Genomic DNA, 24,059 nt, shown 5'->3' with positions numbered 1-24,059 from the left:
CCCTGCATCTGCACGCTTGTCCACCCCTCCAAGACGACCTGCCACCCCACCGAGTCCCGAAAACGGCAACGTCAACAGCGATAGCAGTGCACCCCATCTCGTCCTTCCACCTTCCCAAATCGCCTGTCCATCTATAAACATCGCTGGTGACGACGCCCGTCGGACGGTCGACTTTGACAACGACGCGGCCTCCGACCGTAGCAGCCTCCCTCACGTAGCAACGACATCGAAATCCGGTCTTTTGGCTCCCTCGCCGAACCTGAAACTCGGTTTGCTTCGTCCGGACGCTGCAGCAATGGCCGAAGACGACCCTCCTTCCGCTGGGGGCTCTACCGTCCCGAGCCCCTTCAACTTTCAGACGCAGGTCATCTCGACCTCGCCTGTCAAGTCGGTATGTTCAGCTTCGCGCGGAGAGATATCGCTCATCATGATGCGCGCCTCGTCATCTTCGCATCTTTACTCGACCACTGACACCGGCCTCTCGCAGAATATCGGCCAGCGCCGCGGCCATCGATACAAGCACAGTTCGATATCGACACAACACCAGATCTTCCAAGAGCCTCCTCAACGTCCGCCCCCCGTTCTACCTGCGTCCCTTCCCGTCCCGACCGTTCGCGAAGCATGGAAGAGCATGTCTCGCGACCAGCGCGCCCGGCTCTATTGGAGCCTGTGCCACTTGGCCGTCGCGTCCTGGCTGTTCTTCATCTCTGAAGGCTCGCTGGCCATGATGGCTCTATCCCACTTGGTCTTCTTCGACGCCGGGAGTGCTGCCGTGTGTGTCGCCGTTGAGGTACTCGGTAACTTCGAAGTCTGGCGCCGTAGCAGCATCCGCCACCCCTTCGGTCTTGAAAGGGCCGAGGTTCTCGCCGGTTTTGCAATGTCGATTTTCCTGCTGTTTGGCGGCTTCGATCTCGTATCACACAATCTTAAGCACTGGCTCGAAACAAAGGGCGGACACGAGCCGCATCATGAACATGCTCATGAACGTGTGTCAGCCGGCGAGGTAGACTGGGCCGCCTTCGCCGCGATTGCTAGCACGGCCATCTCCGCGTATGGTCTAAAGAATCACGCGCGCATTGCTAGAATCATGCGAGTATCATGGCTCGCCGGACTTCCTACCCACTTTTCGAACATCTTTCACTTCCTTACCGTCTTCTTTTCCAGCTTGCTGCTTCTGCTTCCCCTCCTGTCCATCAAGACATATATTTGGCTCGACCGGACGCTGTGTGCGGCCATTGCGGCATCCATGTTCCTGTTCGGCGCCAAACTGGCCATGGCCCAGGCTATGATGCTGCTGATGTCGTACGGCGGTAATGGAGGCAATGAGGGCGTGACCTCAGTGGTGCGGGAGATTGAGGCAGAACCTGGCGTCACACGCATCGAAGACGCGCAGTTCTGGCAGGTGCACTACGGATTGTGCATGGCTAACCTCAAGATTTGCGTGGCCAAGGGTTGTGATGAGGGTACGATTAGCAAGCTACGCAGCCGGATATCAACTCTGATACAGAACAGGCTAGGCGAAGGATACGGTCGGGGCACGAGTCTGAGATGGGAGGTTACTCTGCAGACGAGCATTGACGCAACTGGATGAAGTTTGGACAGTGACGGGCGTGTTTAGTTCATCGGGCGTTCTATTGGATGGGCATCTCAATGCGTAGACATTCGTCAGGTTGCGGGAAAAGAGTCGAGAGTGAAAATCTATTTCTTTCAGGAGGTCGAGTCGAGGAGGGTATCCGTCCTTCTTGCTATATACCGTTGTGTACAAAATACCAAAGACTTGTGAATAGAACAGGCCTGGAACACGACGGACCAGTTCGTCCCAGAAGGCTATCTTTCAACACCGCAACTCCTTTTTGCGTCCAAGTCATAACACGTTACAGACCTGAGGGAATTGTCCTCAAAATAGCCCCCAGCGTCCCCTCTGCTTGTCGTCTTTGCTGGGTCTGCCGCCCTGCTGCCGCTCTCGCTCACGGCCCTCGAGCTGCCGCAAACTTTCCATCTTCTCAAGAACCAACTCGAGGAGCTCTTTGCGACGGATGACCTCGAGGTGTCTCCTGATCTTGGGATCCTCCTTGGCAAACTTCTCAATCTCGGCGTCTGAAAGGTGTCTGCCAAGGCGAAGGTCAAGCTCCCGGGGAAAGTTGTAGTAAAACTCTGAGAGGAGCTCCACGTTAAGGAAGAGCACTGCGGTCGAAGCCAGCTTGGTAGCTGCCGCATCAAGGAACACCTCGGGGCAGTAGTACTTGTTCTTCAGGTTTGCGCATTGTTTAGACTTGACGGCCAGCAGGCGCATCTTGATGATGTCTGCGCGGTCCCTGAGGAACACAGCCTCGCGTCCTGGTCGATGTTAACAGTGTTTTCCGATGATTTTTTACATATGGAACTCACCTCTTGCAAGAAGAGCCGCACTGAAGCCTCCAGCACCGCTTCGTCCATCCCCTTCAACAACAACATCGCCTTTTCGGGCACGGTCCACGAAGTTCATAACCTCTCTAAGCTTCCTTCGGCCGCCGACAGTGTCTTCGATGCCCTTTAGAGCGCCTTCACAATCTTGAAGCTCCTTCTTCAGCACCACAGCCGAGTGGTCCCGACCCTGGGTCCACTCTCTCTCATCAATGTCGATTTCGAACTTGTAAGGTTTGATACAGTTCTCGACCTGGTCGCTGGTACTGTAGAACCTCTCGTTAAGAATGGTCGACGCAGCATCCATGATAGCCTCCCGGGCAAAGGGGTGGCTGCTGAACGTCGAGCTCTTGATCAAAGCGTCAATTTGAGACTGAATAGATGAAGCAACCACAGTGGTTGCCAACCTTCCCACTCCAAGCTTTGTCAGGGAGGACGTAGACGCATCGAGCTGCCTGTGCCAGTACAGTGAATTTGGGTCGGCCTTGGGAAGATCTGCAAGGTTGTCTAGGTCGGGTCGGGCAGGAGATAAGTCCTGGATGGGCTTGTTCCAGTATCTGGCTGCGAGTAGGTCAAGAACCTTCTGATCCAACTCCTGCTTCAGCAACTCATGCATTTCAGGGCGGCCAAACTCCTCTGTGAATTTCTTGAAAGAATGCTTGAACCCATCGAGGCTTTCCGCCAAGTAGGACTCGGCCGAAAGTGGGCGATCATTGTACTGAACCTTGAACTCATAAGTTGCCTCTTCGAGCTCTTGCCTGATGGCGTCGCTCGTGGTCTGAAGGCTGGCGGACATTGTTTGTTCAAGGACAGTCATGAGCTTCTTGCGCAAATTGATCGTTCCAACGTTGACTCCGGATCCTTCGCCGAACTCAAGCGGGTGGTTAGAAAAGAATGCGCTCTCATTCTTGGCAATGGCCGATTGGATGCTGCCGGATCGCTTGAACAAACCACCCGTTTGGGGAACTCTTGAGACGACACCAACATAGCCAAGCCTGAGGGGGTACTGTTTGTCACTAAGGATAGCAGAGCCTCGAGTAGCATCAACTAGGTCCATCTTGGTGACTACTCCAATCGTCCTCTCGCCCCTAGGATCCACACGACGGCTTGCACGCAGGGCTGTTGAGTTTGCGAGATCCACATCTGCGGCAGAAATGGCCAGGATAACATTTGGAGGCTGAATATACTTATCGCAAAGCTCCGAGATTTTCTGCTTGAGCTCAAGCGGCTGACCTTGCCCCGCGACTTGGATGTAGCCCGGCAGGTCGATGAGAGAGAGGTCTGGAACATTCGGAGAATAGATTGTGAGGTGAATGGGGTCATCCGACACGCACTGGCTGTCTGGGACGGCCAGATTGAGTTCGGTCAACGTTCTCTGAATAGAAGAGAAGTCTGTGATGCGTCTGAGGCCTAAGTCCGGAAACTCGCCGTATTCTGCCTTTGAATCAGGGGTGTTGACCAAAGTCAGCTCAATCGGCCGACGGGTAACCATGTTGGATCCCTTCGGCAAAAATTCGTGACCGACAAGTGCTTCCAGAACCGAACTCTTGCCCGAGGACTGGGAGCCGATGACCACAATAGAGGGCAGAGTTAGAGTGCTTGACTGTCCAACTTGCTGAAGCATGCCCCGAATCTCGATCATCTTCTTCGTCAAGACCATCATCTGATCGTCCTTGGCTATCTCGTCGGGGTCTCGGGGGTCGTCGTCGGACTGTTCGTAGCCATATGCCGCGGCCGAAGCTCCAACAACCGCAGCAGCGCCAGCTCTGCTCTGTTTGGGAGGCTCCCCACCCGGTCCTTCATGTCCGCCTTTTCCTGTCCCAATCTCCTCGTGGAGTCTCAACACCTTTTGCAGCCATTCTGGCGTTTCGAACTGTTCTTTGGTGCTTTCCCATCCGCGCCTTGTTTGATCCGCTATGTCCTTTGCGCCACCGAAGATGGTTATTGCAGTATCCGACACCCCATCTGCCGTCTTGGCGACGAAGTCCCACGCGTTGGTGGTGAGCTCTGATAACGGCAACGTCAGTTGATAGTTGGGAACATGAAGGGGAGGTTAATCTTACGGTTGGCTTGGTACTGTACCCAGGCGAGTGTTCCAACAGCCAGCCCTCCGAACATGGCAGGAATCCTGGCAAATTTGACCACCAACTTTGGCAAGAATCGGGCAAAGGAGGCATTTCGGACGATTACAGCATTGTGGAAAGCGTTTCCCGGGAACCACATGCGGCGTCGAGTCGCCCGGACAGCAGCGTCGGCCCGTTGAAGGCCACCCACAGGAAGCCGATGAAAATGGCGAACGGCTTGAGCAGGGGCGCGTTGCGTCGTGGGCAAAAGCCCTGCAGAAAGAAGGCGTCCGCTCATGCTGCCGGCAAAGCACGAGGCCCGATAATGGAAAGTCGGTGACGGATTGTTCGCATGCGATAATGATTGAAATGAAGGGTTGGTGAAGGCAAAGCCGGGTTCTTCAGGATTGAGTGGTTGTGATCTCGTCTCCGGTGGGGGAGTTGTGCGTCGTCGAGGAGACGAGGGGAACTAGAAACCCGTTGACTTGTCACGAAAGAGTGGCGTGTATTCACAGAGCGGGTTCTCGCGGGTTGCAATTGCACTCAACACCGAGTTGCATGAAGAGCCCATTTGCAATGGTGGGGAACACATTGACAAAGGTACCTTGCCTACTAAATTCGCCATGTATCTACTTGAGCGGGCTTGACCTCTCCTCGACCTTTGTAGCTGGCTATCTATTTTAGTGTCTGTCCCCCTTTGATGCATGCTGGAGGGGCTGTTAGCACTCCTTTAAAGGCTTATCGCATCATCACGTACCTCAGACAGGCATGCCCACGGTGTACTTTCCATGCTTGTAGACGGGGACGCACCCGCCCCGAAGCTCCTCCGATCACCAGCTGAGTAGGTTTCCGTAGGTCGCCGTTGGACGTTAGATTAAAGAGCCCCGTGGCGCCGTGGCCATCCCGACTGCTCGACTCTGGCTTTTCGGACCCAGACCAAATGACTCACTGTAACAACGTACTTTCTCCATCTGCAAGCCCGACTGACGAGGATGAGACCACCCTGAAGATCAGGAACGCTTGAGCCAAGCCGAAGGCGCCATCGGCATTGTCCATTCCCCCAAATTGCTGTTTCTTTTCCCCCATCAGCACGGACGCTCAGCTGCCGCCCGCCCAGATCAGCTGGCCAGGACAATCCCCTACGCTGTGTTCCCAACAAGAAGCCCGACTCTCTACCAAGACTTGGGAGAGTATCCTGAGGGCTACAGATCATATCCCTATCAACTTGCGTCACTGCCCTGGGGTTTCTGATCGCGCCATAGCTCATCAGACAGAATATATTTGACTGGGTCTTCCCTCCGCTTATCTTCCATTCCGCTGCCACACTTCGTTCTCTACTTATTTGCTTCCTCGTCGTCGTTTCACGACGGTCCGCATCCCTCCCGCCACCATTGCGCGTCCTGGCCGTATCGATCTCTCCGAACATCTCTGAGCTCAGGCATCGCACCTAAGTTTGCACGCCAGCCACCATGTGCCGATTCTTGGTACTTCTTCGCATAGCTTTCTAGGGTCTGCATAATGCTAATTGTGCCTAGGTGTACCGTGGAAGCGATGAGATTCTTCTCTCCAAGCTTATTCTCGATCCCACCCATTCCATTTTGAAGCAGTCCTTCGATTCGAGGCTAAGACTGGTGAGTTTGACTCCGTTCGTACCAAAGCGTCTGTAGCGAACATATCTAATCTCATTATCCGATCTAATAGGACACAAGACGGGGCCAGAACAACGCCGATGGGTTCGGAATTGGCTTCTACACCGACCCAAAACTTGGACATGCGCCGTGTCTCTTCACCTCCACGATACCCGCCTGGAACTGCACCAATCTTCACCGTATTGCCTCGAAGACTGCTTCACAGCTAATATTTGCCCACGTCCGAGCAACCACCGAAGGATCCTTGAGCGAAGACAACTGCCACCCGTTTTGTCACGGAAGCTTGATGTGGATGCATAATGGGGGACTCGGGGGCTGGAAGTACATCAAGAGAAGGTTGGGTCAAAGATTGGCCGATAAATGGTATTTGGGGGTTCAGGGTGGTACAGACAGCGAATGGGCCTTCGCCCTATTCCTCGACACCCTCGAGAGGATGGGTCACGACCCCAGCTCCCAACCTCCGAATGGATTCGGTCCTACAGTGCTCCGAAAGGCTCTACTGAAGACTATTGCGCTGATCAACGAGCTCATTGACGAAATTCCGGAGAGCACAATCCAGTCGGAGAATGTGGACACCCGAAGTTTGCTCAACTTTGCCGTTACCGACGGCAAGAGCATCATCTGCACTCGATATATAAGCAGTGCAACAGATGAGGCAGCCAGTCTGTACTACTCATCAGGCACCGAATGGGGAACGCGAACCTCGGCTGTTAATGATCGAAACTACCAGATGGAGCGCCGAGACAAAGGTGCCGACATCGTTCTGGTTGCGAGTGAGCCGTTGACGTTCGAGAGAGGTATACTTCAGACTACTAGAAGCTCAAAGGAATCAACTGACATTGCAGCAGAAAATTGGGTGAACGTTCCGACCAACTCCATTCTGACTATCCACAACCAAACTGTCATGGTTCATCCGATCATTGACAAGTACTACGACCGAAGCCCATACCACGTCAGGTCCAGCGCGTTTGTTCAGACGAAGGGTTTGATTGCGAATGAGAAGATTTCGTCTCTTCTTAGCCCAGCCGCGACCCCCCTGCCAACTCCCGAGGCTTCCAAGAAGACTTTGGGACCAATAATTCCATTCGGTGTTTCTCGTAGCCACACACCCGATCAATCCTTCGCCGTTAAGTCGAGGCCACCCAGTACACTTCACGAAGTGTCAACACCAGCCGATTCAAGATCAATTGTGACCATATCGAGCGGGCAGACCAGCACATCCCGCCCCCTTGTGCAAGGCAACATAAAGGTCAAGAGAGCTGCACCAGAAGTACAGCCCAATATTGACAGCGACACGGATTCGTTAGCACCCGACGACCAGAACCACAGCAGGACTGAGTTCGGCCATCCTAACAAGTTGTCGAGATTCTTTCCCGAATTGACTATGAGCTAAAGGGCCGGCTAAGCGTTAAGGTCAAGACACTTTTTTGGTGGTCTTGGACATTTTGCCCCCTCGGCAAGCACAACTGAGGAAGCTCGTTGATTGCGCATGTGTACAAAACAATATTCATGGATTACAAGTGGGCGTTCTTGTCTTACTGGGAAAAGAAAAATGAAAATACAACCGGTGTCATAGAAAGGGCGTTGAATCTGCATGTCCCATACGTCTCGGCACCTTAGCCCTGTAACTGAATAACAGAAAAGTCGAGCTGCCTACCGAGTGATTCTCCATGCAATAGCTCGCTGTCGTCTGGATTGGCATTGAACGCCGGGCTGTTGTCCGTCAGATCAAGCAACTGAATGGGGTGGCACTATGCGGGTGCAAAAAAAGAGCGCATACTTTTTATTACTATGCTACTACTACCACTACTACTACTACTTTCGCATCATTATAACTAGTATACTATATATTTGCTGTTTAATCTAACTACATCTTATAAATGCTGGGGTATTAATCTATACTAATAATTAATTATATAGGGTTTAAGGTTATTTTAGGTATCTTCTATAATCTTTTTTATAGTCTTTAGGTCTTAATAGGCTTATTAGTAAAGCTACTCCTTTAGCTTTAGCTATATGTTTTTAATAGGTGAGAGATTAAGGCTTTAGGTATAGTTAAAAAAGTGATCTAAGCCTATTTTTTGCTTTTATACCTATATAAGGTTATAAGTACTAAGGCTGTAGCTATTATTATTATCCTCCTTAAGAATTAAGTGCTTACCTTTATTATAAGCCTCTTTAATCTACTACTTAATATATAGTTTAAAGATCCTATTAATATATATAGCTTAAGTTATCTTGTTATTATTATTTATAAGTATCTTATATTAATATAGCTTTAACTTAAAGCTATACCTTTTAGTACCTTAATAGTAGAGAAGCTTCTTTTTAGATTTATTTAGTTTATATTATTCTTAGAGATTAGAAGGATTATTATAAGTACCTTCTTTATAAGCTATATAAACCCTACCCTAGGTAGAGAAGCTAAAATAGTACTTATTAGACTAAACTACTTTATTTTATAACTTAGGCTCTAGCTGTTTTATAAAAGCCTTCTTTATATACTTAAAATAGTATTTAATAAGGTTATTATTAATATAATTTACTATCTAAGTAACCTCTTTATATATCTTATATTTCTTTAAAGCTTTTTATACTATTTAGCCTTAAGGTTATTACTTAGTATCTACTTTAATAGGTATATAGTTAAATAGGATAGCTTTTACCTTAAAGCTTTTATTATTATATAAAGCCTTAATAAAGTTAAGGTTATTATTATTAATTTTATACTTATAGCTCTAGGTTTCTTTAATATTTAGGTTGTTATAGAATATATAGTTATAGTTAGTAGTACCTATTAGTACTTTATAACTAGTGCATTTAGAGACCTTGAAAAACCTAAAAAGATTAAGGTTTTTATATAGAAGGCCCTCATATTTAAGAAATTCATATATGCTGTAAAGGCAGGCTTTTTTTAGCGTATCTAACTTTAGGTGGCCTATTAGTAGTGGTATGGATGGGGGAAAAAATGGCTGGGTAGGTGGTGTGGGTGGTGGAGGTGGGAAGAGCATGCGCTCTTTTTTTGCACCCACTTGGGCACCTCCGAATTCGCCCCACAAACTTGCCGGCCCCCCCTAATGGCCAATCCTCAAAAGGAAGAGGCCAAGCATATCGCTGTCCAAATTCCCTTGTGCCAGTAGACGCCTTCTTTCGGTGCTTGTTCGCTGGCTCGGACATCCAGCTATGCAGTGACAGGTTCACCTGAACGGATGCATGATTGGCAAAGCCAGGTCAAAACTTTGGACAAATTAGCACCCTTATCGGCGGATTGTCGATCTGCCACTGCTCCTGTCACCCGGTATCTTATCTACGCCTGGAACCAGCGTCTTTCATTTTGTGACCCTAACCTGGCATATTCCGCAGGTTGATTTTCTGGTTCCTGTTGTTTATTTGAACCAGGCATCGCACAGCACTACGGTTTCCCCTCCGCAAATCATCAACGATGCCTCCATCATGCACATTCTTAGATCTTCCTCTTGAGATTCGTCTTGAAATATACAGCCAACTTCTTATCCACCCTCCGCCTGATAGACTCGCGCCGAATACCAGACCCGCCGAAAGGCTACATCCTGCCATCCTTGCCGTCAGCCGGCAAACACACGCCGAAGCCTCGCCTATTCTCTACACCAAGAACATCTTCCTTGCCCACGGTGCCCTGCTCGCTTCTTTCCCACGGCTCCGACCATGGTATCCACCGGTCAAGGAACGAGGGGTGCTTCCTCGTATCCGGCGGTTCCACATTCAGGTTCGCCTTGACTGTGACCCGGCCTACGACGCCGAGGCAGTCACGGCTGCTTTCAGCGGTGCAGACGAGCTTGTTGTGGAGGTCCGGCAGTCAATGTTCCTCGGAGCAGATCACGGCACACTACAGCTGTTCGAAGGAGTTCGGAGTGTCAAGGCCGTGAGAATTTACGGGAGCACGTTCGGCTTCGAGGACTACGCACGTTGGCTGGAACAGCTGATGAGCTCCGAGGCCGACAGACAGTCTGAAGATTGAGTTTGTTGGGAGGCAATGACCGAGTCTAATGTGACTTGTTCAACGTCCTCGTGTTTTCAATGAGCAGACTACATTCGAGGCCTATTCTCGGTGCGAAACGACAAATTCTTCAGGCAATTGAGGCATTGCTCGAGCTCTGAGCTACAAGACTTGACGTTCCCGGCTCCTCTACTTCAAAATCTCATCGCATCCAACAACCTGACGATGCAAATCACAAAGAAAGGAGGAAAAGGATAAAGGCAGGAGAGGCTCCGACAAGGGGTGAGGGCGCGTTACAATGGCGACATCACACCCCGCGGTGACAACACAGAAATCTGCTCCACCTTGATCCCCGAATTCAGGCGCCCCTCAGTGGAGTATACGCCCCGGGAAGACACTGGAGCTTGTCTGGGCGCGATCGGCCTATCAAGGCGACCTCGTTACCGGCCTCCTGGTCATGAGAGCCGCTGCTCTAACGGGCAGCGGCCAGGAACGGCCACTGAGTTTTCCATGCACAATAAGCTCGGGTCCCTGCTCGGACCTGCGGTCGATGAAGCAGCGACGAAGCTAATCCCTATCGAGACTCTAGGTCCCATGTCGCAATTGTTCGCGCAACACATCCCATTTGCTTTTTGGCCGTTCATTCCTTTTGATCACCACCCATCCCGTTCTTTCACACACCCCTTCGATTTCAGGACTTGCAGGTTGGCTGGCTGACTTGAAGGGCTTGGGAAACGCATCGCGACTCTACTTCGAATGATCAGGTGAACTGGAAAGCCCACAGCCAATTATCACGCGACCCTGAGAATGGCGTTCGAATTCCTCCCTTTCCTGTCTGCCGTATTTGGCTGGATCTACTTCCTCTGCTGGTCCGGGTCCTTTTATCCGCAGCCTCTTCTTAACTTCACAAGAAAAACCACGGCTGGCACGACAGTCGACTTTCCTCTCATCAATTGCCTCGGTACGTTGCAGGCTCCTCAAGAGCTCTGGCGCAACGCGACAGGGTGGCTAATCCGTGATCTTCAGGCTTTCTGGCATACCTCGTCTCTAACTCCTGCCTCTACTATTCTCCCGTCGTCCGCTCCCAGTACGCCGCACGCAACCATGGCCTTACCCCGACCGTCGCCTTCAACGATATCACCTTCGCCGCTCACGCCCTTCTCCTCTCCTGCATCACAACCAGCCAGTATCTTCCAAGTCTCTGGGGGTTCTCCCCTGCCGCGGGCACCAAGCCCAGCCGCTTCATCACGGGCATCGCATTTGGTTGCGTCGTGGGCGTTATCCTCGTCGCATTCATCGTCGCCGGGGCCCCTAGCGACGGTGACCCGCGGACGAGCTGGTGTGCTCTCGATGTGGTGTATGCCATCTCTTACGTCAAGCTGGTTATCACGTTGATCAAGTATACCCCGCAAGTCATCACCAACTACAGAAACAAGTCGACCAAGGGTTGGTCGATTTGGCAGATTCTGCTTGACTTCTCTGGTGGCCTGTTGTCCTGCGCCCAGCAGGCCATCGACTCGTATTTGCAGGGCGACTGGTCCGGCATCACTGGTAACCCCGTCAAGTTCGCCCTGGGCAACGTGTCCATGGTTTACGACCTAGTTTTCATGACTCAACACTATATACTGTACCGCGGCTCAGATGGTAAGGCCGAGGAGAGGGATTCCCTTCTTCGTGCAGACGATGAAGAACACCAACGACTAGACTAGACACTTGCTTTTGGTACGACTTTATACTGACTGCTATTCGGCATATCTTGATTACTTAAGAGAATAGAACGATACCTATTTCTGAGTACAAACCCCTGCGTTCTTGCTGAATGTGCCGGACAGCCTGCGAAGCTTGGAGCATGCATATTGTGCTACCGGCACACATCTGTGAGCAGTAGTAAATATTTCATACATATCTAGACAAAATACGAAACAGTCTAAACACGCTCCTCTGGAAGAAGTCTAGAAGTCTACCTCTACTGTAGCCTTGTCTCCAACCACGGTATGCCAGGCGCAGCGAAGCTCAACAAGAAACGCGAGTATACCAACCACTTGCAAACAACGTCCAGAAGGACTGCACAGGACAGGAAGGAAAGGAAGAAAGAAAAACAAATGCCGATGTCCCTTTGTATGCCTGCCCCTGAACGCCGTCGGGGGAATATGCAGTCTCGCAAGGTGCCTCCCAACTTTTCTCCGCTCTAGAGTCGTCTCTGTTCTGGTCTTGCTTTATGCTCTAGAACTTTTTTCCCCGGCCGTATATGCGATATGTGACTAATCCTTCCTTTCAGCCAGACACACCTGCCTGCTCTTTCTTAGGCCGTGCACTGTCTGATCATTTGAATTTTAGGTCCAGAATTTCGGTCGAGGCCGCTCATGAAGAGCCGTTTTCGTTGGTCTGCATGAACGCAGGAAGCTTCTTCCAAGACTCCTGGCTGGGCACCTTAACCTTACCAAAGTCCTCGTCGATATCGAGGATAATCTTCAGGGCGTTGCGGCTGCGCGCAAAGGGGCTGGTGTCAATCTTCTCCCTCAACGTGGACACAGCTTCCCCAACACCAGTGTGAACCTTCATAGAGTCTGACGAGCCGGGGTAAGGGATGACGCTCTGCAGAACCTCGTACGCGGCCAAGGTGAAACCAAACTGGGGAGATGAGCGGAAGATTCTGGCGGGACCACCCTTGAAGAAAGCACGGAAGCCTTCTTCCTTCCAGATGGTCTTGGCTGCGTGACGGAGACCGGTGTATGTGGCCTCACCCTTGCGAGCTTCGACCTGGAGACGGGTCTTGATGACGTCGCAAGGCGTGGTGAGGTAGGCGGCCGGCATGCCGGCAATGGCGCCGGCAGTAAGCAGCTGAACGACGCCCAGCTTCTTGGTAGGCGACTCTCCAAACATGTCCTTCTTCAGGTGACTGTAGGTTGGGAAGTAGATGGCGGAGAAGGGAACGTCACGCAGAAGACATGCAGAAGCGCCCTTGTAAAGACCAACGAGACCCAAGTTGCGGACAATCCACATCGCGGATCTCTTCGGGGCTCCTTCAACAGTCTTGGCGACCTCGCCCTGAACCTGGAGTCGAATCTTGACGATCTCCAGAGGGTTGGTAAAGACCTAAAAGGAATCATGTCAGGACCGATGCGAACCCAGATGTGTGCGTTTATGGGGGAGACTTACAACTTGGCAACCTCCAGCAGCGCCACCGGCAAGAATCTCATGGCCGTACCAAATCTTGCCCTCCTTGTTGGTAAAGTGGCCACGAACAAGGTCGTTCACCGTCAGCTTGATGGCCTTCTCGGGTGCTACACCAACAAGCTGAGGCAGAACACCGGAGTACAGACCGCGCAAACCCTCGTTTCTCCATACCTTCTGGAAGCAATCGATTGAGTTCTTGTACAGCCTCTCGCCTGGTCTGGCACCTCGCTGGTTTTGCAGGCGCGTCTTCACGAGATCGATGGGATACACCATGAAGGCACCGAAGGCGCCGGCCAAACTGCCAAGGCCGAAGTTGTAGCCGGATTCGAGGACCCGACCAAGAAGCGCCTTGCTTGCTGAGGCGCCCTTGGCAATTGCTTTCTGAGCCGCATCGTCGACCTCGGATAGGGCGTTTCTCCATGAGGGATCAAGTACCTTGGCGAAATCGGCAAGTCCGAGACGACCCGAGGGCTCGTCGAGGCTGGCGAAGTGGAAAAGAATGTCGGCCTCCATGGGAGTGAAGAGGGAGAACCGAGTGATCTTGGCGGCTTGGTTCAGGAACTCTGTCCTGGTAATCTTGCCATCCGGGCTCTTAGCACAAGCACGGCGCACAATGAGCTCGACGAGATCAATCTCCTTAATCATGTTCTGGAAAGCGCGCACATTGGCATACGAGACCTTGCTGCCGAGGGAAATGTTGCACAGGGTCGATAGGTTCTCGAGCAAGTGGTCAGACAGCTTGTGCTTAGAGGTTTCGCGGATGATGCGCTCAAAATCTTCGGGGTCGATGAAGCCATCGCCGTCCTGGTCGAATTGCTGGAAGGCCTGGCGAATTCTCTCGCCCTGGAGACCGCGCAGCATTTGGGAGAATTGGGGGTAGTCCATGTGGTGACGCTTCTTCTTGCTGCCAATGTACAGTTTGGCCCACTCGCACTCCCAGTCAAAGGGAATACTGTCGGGTCCCTTGTTCAGCTCGTAGAGCTTTCGAAAGTCTTCGTACTTGACGTTGCCGGTTCTGTCGACGTCGAAAAGGCGAAAAGCGATCTCGTACTCGGCGTCGGGCTTCATCAACAGGTTCTCGAAGGCGGCCCATTCGGAAAGAGTTATTTTGCCTGCACCCTTGCGGTCGGCGACGCCAAAGAGAATGCCGTACTGTTCACGCTTGATTTTGTGCTATGCGGTGGGCGATGGAGTTAGCGAACGATCGCGTGGTGTATCGGAGGAATATCGGAGACAGCTTCTCGTCCAACTTCATGACATGGAATTCCGCGAAGGGACAGCATTCAAGGTGGAGAAGATCAGGAGAAGGGGAAAGCTCACATAGTCCTCGTCAGTAGGCGCAACAGCGTTAATAAACTTCTCAGGGCCCATTAAGAGCTCCCCTGATGCCTCGTCCTTGACAGCATTGGCGACGAATCTGGCTTTGGTCTGGGCGGACAACTGGACGGGCTCTTCAGCGCCAAGGAGACTCTCCTTGACGGCCTCCTTGACGGCCGCTGCTTTGCTCATCTTGGACAGATTGGATTCGCAAGAAGAAGGTGATGCAGTAGGCACGAGGAAAATCGTCTGAGAACTGAGGACCCTGCCTTAACCTGGGTAAGAGAAGAGGAGGTAAGGTGGGTGTGGGTTGTGGGTTGAGCAGATGTTATCGCGCGAGGTAAGGTAGGGTGGTGCGGCGCGATAAGATTTGGTCTCTACCAGTCACTGGAGCCGACGTGGGCCTCTGGGGAGAGGTTGCGCTCCAGGATCGGTCGTTTCTATTACGAACTCAATGGACACAAAGAGGGACAGGTTGGTCAGTCAGGGTAAGGAAAGTGGGCAAGAAGTCAAGTTGAGATCTAGGAGGCAAGGTAGGTAGAGGGCGGATAGGGGAGATGCAGTGGGAAAAAATTTGGGGAGGCTCGTCCGGGGAAGTTGGTCACACAACTTGAGAAGCTTCCTATTGCAGCCGGTCACTTTGGTCTTTGGTCGCACGCAGCAGGGACTCCGAAAGGAAACATGGAAGCTACAGAATGGTCAGGCGGTCTCGGTTTAGAGGACGCATTAGACGGATTCAGAGTATTGACATGTACCGAGCCTAGCACGAACGGTATGCCAGGTACATCTGAAGAACAATCAGAGACACTGGGCAGAGACACAGAACACGCTGTAGAAGGCGCAAGAGACAAGAGACAGACACAATGGACAAAACCAGCGGGATGACGGCGGGGCCTGAGTCAATTCCTCAGATGCGGGTGCCCGTTTTTCGGAATCGCCAGCCTCTGGCGTAATTTTTTTTCCCCCTACCTCCACGCGGGAGTCAGGAACAGGCTTCGGATCACAGTTGATGCCCGCCTAGCGTGCCGCGATACCCACGATAAGGATTCATCGGCTGGCGGTGACCTAGGCATTCGTGGACCAGCTGGCCTGGCACGCTTGGCAGGAGTGCCACATGCACAAACCCACAGACGCCGCCGCCGACATGTGCGCACACATACCACTTCCTACTGCATAGTACAGCGTTCGCGCGCTTCTAAAGTACTGCCACCAGATAGAGTAGTTAGGAAGGAATCGGGAACCACAAAAGAAAGTACTGCCACCAACCCTGTATTGGCGGGCTGACCGCCTCGGACAAGGCCGGTCTTGCTTCCGCCCTCGACGGCGCGCGCGTGCAGAACTGCAGCTTCACTCTGCCGTTCTTTTCTCCTTCCCGCCGCCGTTTTCTTTTCTTCTCCCCCCCAATAATCAATACTCCTTCAGGTCCTGATTTTGACCTTACTTACCTCAAGTAGCCTCGAGATCGGTTTACACGTACTTGTTAAGTGCCTCGACATATGTCACGACCGGAAGCAAGCCATCTACCTTGTCAGAAGGAACATGCACAACGGACAGAAAGCCGCAGACTCCTGCGCAACAAACAGTCACTGGCATAGCTTGCTTTCTGTGTACATGCTCCACGGAGGAAGCCCGACCTGGTAGGTACCAAACATCGGTCTCTACCAGGATTTTCACACACAGGTCGACAGCTTTCAGGTTGACGGGGATCAGGGCATGGCGCTCCACTCCGTTCCTCCGATGGTCCACGGGTGCCATCAGATTCGTGCGCATAAACTTCGGACAAGTGGATCCCGGTCCCGCCCCGAACATGCCGAGGGTGCCCATGGGGAAGCGGGTGAATCGAACCTAGGCTTGTCTGGGCACGCGGGAATTCTAGCCGCCTCGGATAAGGCACAGCTACAGCTGGACGCATGGTCTGCAAGACCCCCAAAATATTTGGGATTACGCAGTATTACGACAACCTTCTACGGAATTCAACGGCCGCGGGAGCTGCTGGGCTGAAATGTTGGTTCTTGTTTCCTGTAGAACCGGCGGTCACGCACACTAAGAACCCCATGCTCTCCTCTCCCACTGCGTCAAACCCAATGCCGCACTTTCACTGCGACACATCCGCACCAACGGAGGTGCAGGTGCCTAGGCCTGCCACTTTCGGAAACCGAGACCAGTTCGACCGACGTGAGAAGGGCCAGCTGGGGCTCAGGGATCGGCTCGGAGCACCTGGCCTCGACTCGAGGACCGGCGCTCCCGCCTGCGCATCCGGCTTCCAAGTTCCAGTCAATCTTCTTTGCCGCCTCGCGAATCGACTTCCCTGTCGGTTCAAAATGGCCGAGCGGGAGAGATGAATCCGATGCACTCGCCGAACCCCACGCCGTCGCCAGCATAGCCGCTCATGCGCACTCCGTCGCCGTCTTGCAGATATGTTCTTTCTTGACCGTCAGATGTCTTCCAACTCACCGTGCCACCCTTGGTCATCTCAAGCAGACAGCCGTGCTCGTCGTCGCCAGCACCCGACACCGTACCCGTAGCCAAAACGTCACCCGTGTTGAGATTGCAACCGTTGATCGTCTGCTGCGCTACAAGATCTCGAAACGTCCAATACATCCAGCTGAGCTGCGCCATGCATACCGTCGTGGTCTGCCCGTCCGCCAATACCTCGGCTTTGAGGGCAATGTTGTAGCTTGACTTTTCTTTGTGGTCGAGCAGGTAAGGCTGCGCTGGTACGTCCTTTGTGGGCGGCCGTGTCGCAAAAGGCTCAAGGGCTTCAAGGGTTATCACTGAAACCAATTGCATTGTCAGTACTGCAATCAGGAACAATTCGGCGTGCGGATGTAAGACTTACCCCAAGGGCTGATTGAAGTTCCAAAAGACTTGCCGTTCATTGGGCCGAGAGGGTTCATCTCGAACCCTTGGATGTCACGAGCTGCTTGCTGTCAGCGACGCGGCTCTCTCCTTCCTTCGCAACGATGCTCTACTTACCACTCCAGTCATTCAACAGAACAAGGCCGAAGACATGCTCGTCGGCATCAGAAATCGCAACCCGGTCGCCAAGTTCCGTCGCCTTTCCAATGATGCAAGCTACCTCCAGCTCGTAGTCAAGAGCTCTGCATGGTCCGAACCCAATCTTGTCTCCATCACGAAACTGACCGTATGGGCGAGTGATTTTCGTTCCCGAGACCACGATGCTGGACGGCCGACCGCTGTACCCGATCGGAAGATATGGTGCTGCGGGCGGCATCGACGCCTGTCCCATAACGGCCGCTGATGCATTCAACAAGTGTTCCTTGGAGCAAGAGAAGTCGGTGAAACCGCCAATCTGCACCGGCAAATGCAGATGAACATTTTCAATTGGGACGCCGTGTTTTGAAACCACCGACTGATCGGACAAGGTGGTTTGAATATTCTTTCTGAGCATACGGAGTTCGTCCTTCCCTATGGCGGCTAGAGCGTTGAGAGTTGGCTAGTTCATGGTCAATATCACGTTCCTCTTTCGAAGGCTGTGGCATATACCTGGGACAGCGCGTCTTGGACCTGCTTGGAAGCATCGAGGCCCAAATCCGCAAGAAATACAACCAAATCGCCAATTCTCGTGGCTACGCCCTTAGGATGTTTGGCAGTGCTGGCAATGCCGTACGGAACGTTGGCCAGGGAGAAATGCTCAGAGAAGCTCATCTTCGCGTGCTGGGCGTTCAAATTCAATGATGAAAGGAGTAACGGCGACAAAATTCAGAGTATCAGCTACACATCATTCTACGACAGCGGCTACTTGTTTTTTACGTCTCACAGCAACAAGCTTCATAGGGTGGTCCAACATCAGCTGCCCCCTCTTCCCCCGCCCCCGCCCCCGCCGCCGGCCCCGGATTCACTGGCTCGGTTTAATTTCCCGAACCTAGCATCTGGTTTAAAGAGCAGTTCGGCAAACTTTGCGGCATACGCGCCCTCCCACGCATCAGGTACTTCCAAATTCGTCTCCAAGTTTTCATTTGGACGGGATTACGGGCAACGTCACATAATTCTCCAGGCCCTGCCCGAAATGAATGTTGTTGAGCCCTGCAAACTTGACGGCAGGCCTAGGGATTGGAAGTTAGTCATGGTGTTGAAAAGGATGTGCGGGAAGAGGAGCTCACCTATCGACATCGGAGGAGTGCTGGAAAATGCCACTGCCTTGTGTGTCGCCACTCGCAACTTCAAATACGATTTTGCCGCCCTTGTCGACAACTACGTTCGTAGGCCAGAGCTCGACATCTACCGCGTAAATCTCGCCGGTCTTGACAGGCTGGACGTCTGTTGAAAGATACTCTCTGTGAGGCAGCCAAGACTTGTGTCTAGGGTTCTCGACATGCACTTTACGGTTGCTCACACGAAGCCAGCCCTTCACAAGTGGCACAGGGTCTCCGGCTGTTCCTGTGTAGAACACTTCCTGGCCTGTCGGGTCGATGTGGCGCAGAGTGACGAATAGGTCAATATCGGTGTCGTGTCCGGTATTGTCGGGCGTTACAGAGACGTTGAGGTGGGCCACGACGTGACCTGTGATTTCGGTTTCCTGCTCAAAGGGCGCAGTGGCAAAGGAGACGAATTGCTGGTTTTCCAAGGACCCAAGAGCCTTATACGACACAGTCTTTGACTCCGAACTGGGACCAGCTGCTGTCAATCCCAGGTCCGAGGTCAGGAAAAACTTTGTGTACTCCGTACGTGGAATGGGCCAGGCACTCTCCTCTCTTTTCTCGTAAGCCTTCTCCCTCTGCGCATCGTTGAAACCGACGTTGCCCTTGCGCAGTGTGAGCGTTACAGGAGACACCTTACCAGGAACACTCCAGCCCACGCGATCATCACCCTTCAGAAAAGCGTCGAGGAAGCTTTTCTGGAGTTCAACCTCCTCGGGGTAGTAGAAGGGTAAATCATGCCGCCCGGTGATGAAGCGGAGGTACTTCAGCTTGGAGCCGGCCGCGAGATATCCCTGGACGTTGCCTCTCAAATGAAGGAGAATACCACCCCAGTTGGCAACGCTCAACACGGGAACTTCAATGTCTTCCAGCTTATACTCCTTGCTGGCGTAATAGTCGTCGTCGCGGAAACGATTGGCTTCGTTATCCTTGGTTTGATCCTGACGGTTGGCGATCAGGACGTCGTCAGGCAGATCACCCTCGATGGTGTCCTCCTGACCCCTGGCTCCGGGCCCATCTGGAGGAAAGTCCAGTTTCGACCTGTCTTTGCGGCCATACTGGTTCACAAGGACCTGTCGATTCCACCACACGCCGATGAACTTATTGGAGTAAATGCCACCGTGCCGACAACGGTCACGGTAGTAGTCAGACATACCCTCCCACGGGATGATGGCTGCGAGACCTTTGGGGCGGCGAGCCGCAACTCGCCACTGAGAGCCTGTGACATGTATAAGCAACCGGCGATGATTGGCGTCTAGACAGGAGACACATACCAGCATAGTAGGATATACCTAGTAGGCCAACTTTTCCATTAGACCAAGGCTGCTCAGCGGCCCATTCGACAACATCGAAGAAACACTCGCTCGTGCCGCGGCTCATGGTATCTAGAAAACCAGGGCTCTGGCCCAGGCCGCGCTCGTCGGCTCTAATGATGGCATAGCCCTGGCTGGTCCAGTAGACAGGGTCCGGCGTCTCCCAGGCTGAGTACTTTGACTTCTGCTCGGGGTTCACTTCACTGAACGACTTAGGGTAGAACTTGGCGTACGGAATGTCCTTGCCATAGGGGCCGTAGGTTACCAGCACCGGATAGCGACCGGTCTTTTCCGACGTGAGCGGGAGGTAGACATTGGCTCTGATGGGAAGTGGTGAATCCTTCAGGGGAATGGAGACGTTCTTCATAAAAGTAAGGCGATTCTCCTTGTCCTCCGTGACCTCGAGGAGGTCCTTGATGGGCGGAGTCTTGACAGACATGGCGATTAAATAGATTGGTGGTGAGATTACGAAGACGGTGGTATTGTTGTCACTAAGAATCAACTGTGTTTGTTTCAGAAGGGTCCTGATTGGGTTTTATTGCGAGAGACGGGGAGATTTCGGAATCGCAGTCACGTTCTTCACGGCAAGAGCTCTTGACGTTGGAGTGGACAGCGGAGGTGATGAAGATGGACCCCTCATGGCGTTCCGTCGGCGGCGGAAGGGTGGGGGAGGGGCTGACCCAAGCAGCTGCCCTGCACCGGACCTCAACTTACGGTTACCTAGGTTAGGTACCTACCTTGGGTACTGCGTAGGTAGGCAGCTGAGCGTACCTACCTAGCGAGGCACAGCACGCCCCGTACTGTCCTCGAACTGTTTCGTGTATGACGGGCTGACGGGCTGCCGCTGTGGCTGTGGCTGGTTTTGGTTTTTGGTTGGTTAGGAGACGACGAGGTGTGAGCTCCCTTCTTGTGAAGCAAATGTGACGTGCTCCGGCGAGCCTCGGAGCTCCAACGCGAAGGGGCAGGGGTCAATGCCAATGCATCCTTTCCTTTTCTTTCTTCTCTTGTATCAGCTTAACTCAGGCGAGCCGAGTCACCTACACAGGTACGCTGCGAATGAAAACTCAGTATACTGCATTTCTATTGCCGAGCCGATAGTGGCTTCCGACATGCTGGCGAAGTTTACGGTGGTTTCGCCAACCAACGTCAATATTGCCTCTCATGCACACACATGCGCTCCTTCTCATATGGCGATTCTCAACCACTTTCGGTCAAAATAGATGAAGCTATTCGTGCCTAGTGTGGTGTCGCGGAATTCCCGATCCGGTAGTGTACAATTGCAATCGCAATGCCATGATATCTCCCTCCGTCTCCAAATCCACCGCTGCTAGCAGTCAGATTTCGCCGCCAACCTTGGCCCTCCAATATGTCTGGTTTACCTTCCCCCCCGTGCTTCTCCAAAGCCAGTTGGTAACCTGTCAGACGCACGTCAGCAACCAGCCGGCATGGTTTGCCTAGCCATGGGCGCATTCTTACCCCTTGAATCCAACATCCGTTCAACATCACAAAAACGAAGCCGTTCTCAATCCTGTTGGATCCCCAAGGTCTGTCTGCAACATCGAGCTCTCGGTTGATGGGTCTGTACGGAGGCACTTGGCGATGCTGGTCATACCAATCGGGAGGGTTCTCAACCGCTGGCAGAGGCGCATCTCTGGACGGCCTCGCGTACGCTTCCTCGACGCCTCCAGTGAGTCGGATGCTGTAGTCGTGGAGGTAGTCCTGGCGGACTGCCGTTGTGATCGGGTTGTCTGTTGTGGTGGCCGACATACTGATGCGCGTGGCTGTACGTTCTTGTCTGTGGAGTGGGTTTTGCAAAGGATGAGTTGTGTAAACGACTTCAATCTTAGTTCTGGACTCAATTACGCCTGTCTGGAAAATGAACCACAAGGGGGGAGCAGGCCGCTTCAATATGCCGACCGTCGACCCGTCCATCTCCGCGAACCCGCTCCCCGTTTGAACGAGTCCTGCGTCGGAAATGCGGGGAGAAGTGAACTGCGTCTGCCCTATCCTGGTAAGCTTGACTGTGATCGACCAGCACCCCTGTCCTCCACTTTCCGCCCCTCTCAGCCCCGGACGTCCAGGTTGAGGTACCGCCAAGCCGTTCGAGCTATCGGGTCATTGAAGGGTGTCACTGTCGGAATATGTCACAGCTCCCTCGGGGCATCTAGATAGAATAGCTTCAACTTCACCCAGGGCAGATCAGAATTGCGCCCATCTCACTTACCCTCCTATTCACACCTCTTTGCCCTTCTCATTGGAGACCAACCGACCGCCGCAATGGAACCTGCCATCGAGAAACTGCTCGTGACCCTTGTTGATGGGCGCGCGGAGGGCATTCGGTTCCGCCAAGACAACCTCATCAGTCTTCATGAGGAATTACGCAAGGAGTCCGCAGCGCTGTGCGCTGCCGAAGAAAAGGACTCGGGCGCGTCAAAGACGGAAGTCGAGGTTGAGCATTTTCTATCAATGGAGGCCGTTCGCCACTTCTATGAGTCTCTTGACTTTGGGAAGGAGCTCGATACCGAGTATCTAGTAGCTCATGGCAAGGACAACACCACTAGACGAACCGGTGCTGGGCTGGTCATCATTAGGCCAACAACTTACACTCGGCTGTTCTCTATTCTGAGCCCTCTTGCTGCGGCTATAGCTGCAGGCTCTGTGGTTGCGCTTGAGGTTTGTAGGATTCCGAACCACGGTCATCTCATGGTTTTGAACGAAGCTGACCCAAGAGCGAGCAGCTCGAAGATACTCTGCTGCAGCTTGACTCGATTCTCCGCAGCGTTCTCCCTCGAGCTCTGAATCAGAATGCTTTCTGCATTACAAAGAAAATTACGGATCAATCGCTTCTCGACTCAGCAATCCTCGTGGATCAAACAGGCGTTGCACCCAGCGCAAGCCATGTTAATCACTTTGTTTCCTCCAACACTGCCCGTGCCATTGCCATCGTCGACCGTACCGCCGACATTGAAGCCGCAGCAGGGGCCATCACAGCCGCACGTTTCGGCTTTGGGGGACAGTCACCGTATGCGCCAGATCTCGTTCTAGTCAATGAGTACGTGAAGAAGGAGTTCTTCGAAGCATGCTCAAAGCACGCTTCCCTTGCCTTCGCGCGGGAGACGACCGTTCGACGCGCAAGTGACAACAAAAGCGACGAGACGAGGGCGGCCGTACAGGAGGCTGAGGAGAAGCGGCTGGTCTCCAGCTTTGGATCGAAGGACTTCAAGTTGGTTGACATCAAGGACAAGTGAGTTTTTCCTGGTGCTCAGTGATAGCGACAGGCTGTTGACGACTGCAGGAACACTTCTCTCTTGAATGCTAAGGTTAGTGGGCGTTTCTTGCCGATTGCGACTTCATCTGGCCTCGTGGATTCCATATACACTTATGAGTTTGAGTAAGTCATTCCATCTCATTCCCTCTCACGAAACGCTGTCTCAATACTGTTCATAGAAAGCCTCTCTTGGCGGGCTACTTCTTCGCCAGTCCTGACGCGGCAAAGTACCTCTCACAACACCTTCCCTCGCACATTTCTTTTGTCAACCAGATCCCCTCCAGCCTTCTCCTGGGGCCTGCGGCATCCACCTCGCACGATGCGGCCTTCGAGTTCCGTTACAGCAAGGAAATGTTTTCCGTGTCCCGGCCACAATTCATTGAGCAGCCTTCCGGCGCACTGGCAAAGGTCGACCAGCTCCTCTCTGGCGCCGGCGGCATCACGACACAAAGCCTGCGAGCTTTGGCGACTGCCCCCCTGAAGCCCACGAACCAGCCTGGAAACAGCAGGTTGGGATTCTTCGAGCAAGGGTTCGTAGTTGGTGCCAGCCTGATCATGAGCATTGTGCTCCCCAGTCTGGCGTATGGAACATGGATCGGTGGACGTAGAGTGTTTGACTACGCATTGAAGCTCAGGTCTTAGTTTCCTCATTTTCATATTTAGGTTTGTGCGTCTGTATAATAGTCTGCAAATGCAACCCACTTACTGTATTCATCACAATCTGGCAACTTCA

General features: G+C 52.7%; 9 protein-coding genes across 9 annotated transcripts; 5 read left to right on the top strand and 4 right to left on the bottom strand.

Annotated features, from left to right (window-relative positions):
* Positions 1 to 295: 295 nt before the first annotated feature.
* COL26b_000378 (uncharacterized protein) lies at positions 296 to 1,591 on the top strand (the record flags this gene model as incomplete). Its single annotated transcript, XM_053173348.1, has 2 exons — positions 296 to 391; positions 488 to 1,591. 2 exons carry the CDS (start codon positions 296 to 298, stop codon positions 1,589 to 1,591), a joined length of 1,200 nt encoding a protein of 399 aa, XP_053043054.1.
* A 306-nt stretch (positions 1,592 to 1,897) lies between these two features.
* On the bottom strand, positions 1,898 to 4,521 carry COL26b_000377 (uncharacterized protein; the record flags this gene model as incomplete). Its single annotated transcript, XM_053173347.1, has 3 exons — positions 1,898 to 2,337; positions 2,389 to 4,410; positions 4,467 to 4,521. 3 exons carry the CDS (start codon positions 4,519 to 4,521, stop codon positions 1,898 to 1,900), a joined length of 2,517 nt encoding a protein of 838 aa, XP_053043053.1.
* A 2,027-nt stretch (positions 4,522 to 6,548) lies between these two features.
* Positions 6,549 to 7,508, top strand: COL26b_000376 (uncharacterized protein; the record flags this gene model as incomplete). The annotated part of the gene is made up of 1 exon (XM_053173346.1): positions 6,549 to 7,508. One exon carries the CDS (start codon positions 6,549 to 6,551, stop codon positions 7,506 to 7,508), a length of 960 nt encoding a protein of 319 aa, XP_053043052.1.
* Positions 7,509 to 9,557: 2,049 nt separating this feature from the next.
* COL26b_000375 (uncharacterized protein) lies at positions 9,558 to 10,112 on the top strand (the record flags this gene model as incomplete). The annotated part of the gene is made up of 1 exon (XM_053173345.1): positions 9,558 to 10,112. The coding sequence occupies one exon, from the start codon at positions 9,558 to 9,560 to the stop codon at positions 10,110 to 10,112; it is 555 nt and encodes a 184-aa protein (XP_053043051.1).
* A 786-nt stretch (positions 10,113 to 10,898) lies between these two features.
* Positions 10,899 to 11,800, top strand: COL26b_000374 (uncharacterized protein; the record flags this gene model as incomplete). Its single annotated transcript, XM_053173344.1, has 2 exons — positions 10,899 to 11,052; positions 11,118 to 11,800. 2 exons carry the CDS (start codon positions 10,899 to 10,901, stop codon positions 11,798 to 11,800), a joined length of 837 nt encoding a protein of 278 aa, XP_053043050.1.
* Positions 11,801 to 12,452: 652 nt separating this feature from the next.
* Positions 12,453 to 14,777, bottom strand: COL26b_000373 (uncharacterized protein; the record flags this gene model as incomplete). The annotated part of the gene is made up of 3 exons (XM_053173343.1): positions 12,453 to 13,187; positions 13,251 to 14,441; positions 14,589 to 14,777. 3 exons carry the CDS (start codon positions 14,775 to 14,777, stop codon positions 12,453 to 12,455), a joined length of 2,115 nt encoding a protein of 704 aa, XP_053043049.1.
* Positions 14,778 to 16,901: 2,124 nt separating this feature from the next.
* On the bottom strand, positions 16,902 to 17,464 carry COL26b_000372 (uncharacterized protein; the record flags this gene model as incomplete). Its single annotated transcript, XM_053173342.1, has 2 exons — positions 16,902 to 17,344; positions 17,425 to 17,464. 2 exons carry the CDS (start codon positions 17,462 to 17,464, stop codon positions 16,902 to 16,904), a joined length of 483 nt encoding a protein of 160 aa, XP_053043048.1.
* Positions 17,465 to 18,705: 1,241 nt separating this feature from the next.
* Positions 18,706 to 20,497, bottom strand: COL26b_000371 (uncharacterized protein; the record flags this gene model as incomplete). Its single annotated transcript, XM_053173341.1, has 2 exons — positions 18,706 to 19,964; positions 20,020 to 20,497. The coding sequence occupies 2 exons, from the start codon at positions 20,495 to 20,497 to the stop codon at positions 18,706 to 18,708; spliced, it is 1,737 nt and encodes a 578-aa protein (XP_053043047.1).
* A 1,838-nt stretch (positions 20,498 to 22,335) lies between these two features.
* Positions 22,336 to 23,968, top strand: COL26b_000370 (uncharacterized protein; the record flags this gene model as incomplete). The annotated part of the gene is made up of 3 exons (XM_053173340.1): positions 22,336 to 22,731; positions 22,788 to 23,302; positions 23,506 to 23,968. 3 exons carry the CDS (start codon positions 22,336 to 22,338, stop codon positions 23,966 to 23,968), a joined length of 1,374 nt encoding a protein of 457 aa, XP_053043046.1.
* Positions 23,969 to 24,059: the final 91 nt, after the last annotated feature.

Source organism: Colletotrichum chrysophilum, assembly GCF_026319265.1.
Source record: "Colletotrichum chrysophilum strain AFK26 chromosome Unknown scaffold_1, whole genome shotgun sequence".
Lineage (NCBI taxonomy): Eukaryota > Fungi > Ascomycota > Sordariomycetes > Glomerellales > Glomerellaceae > Colletotrichum > Colletotrichum chrysophilum.
Note: the sequence above shows the minus strand (reverse complement) of the source record. Positions and strands in the feature narration are given on the sequence as shown.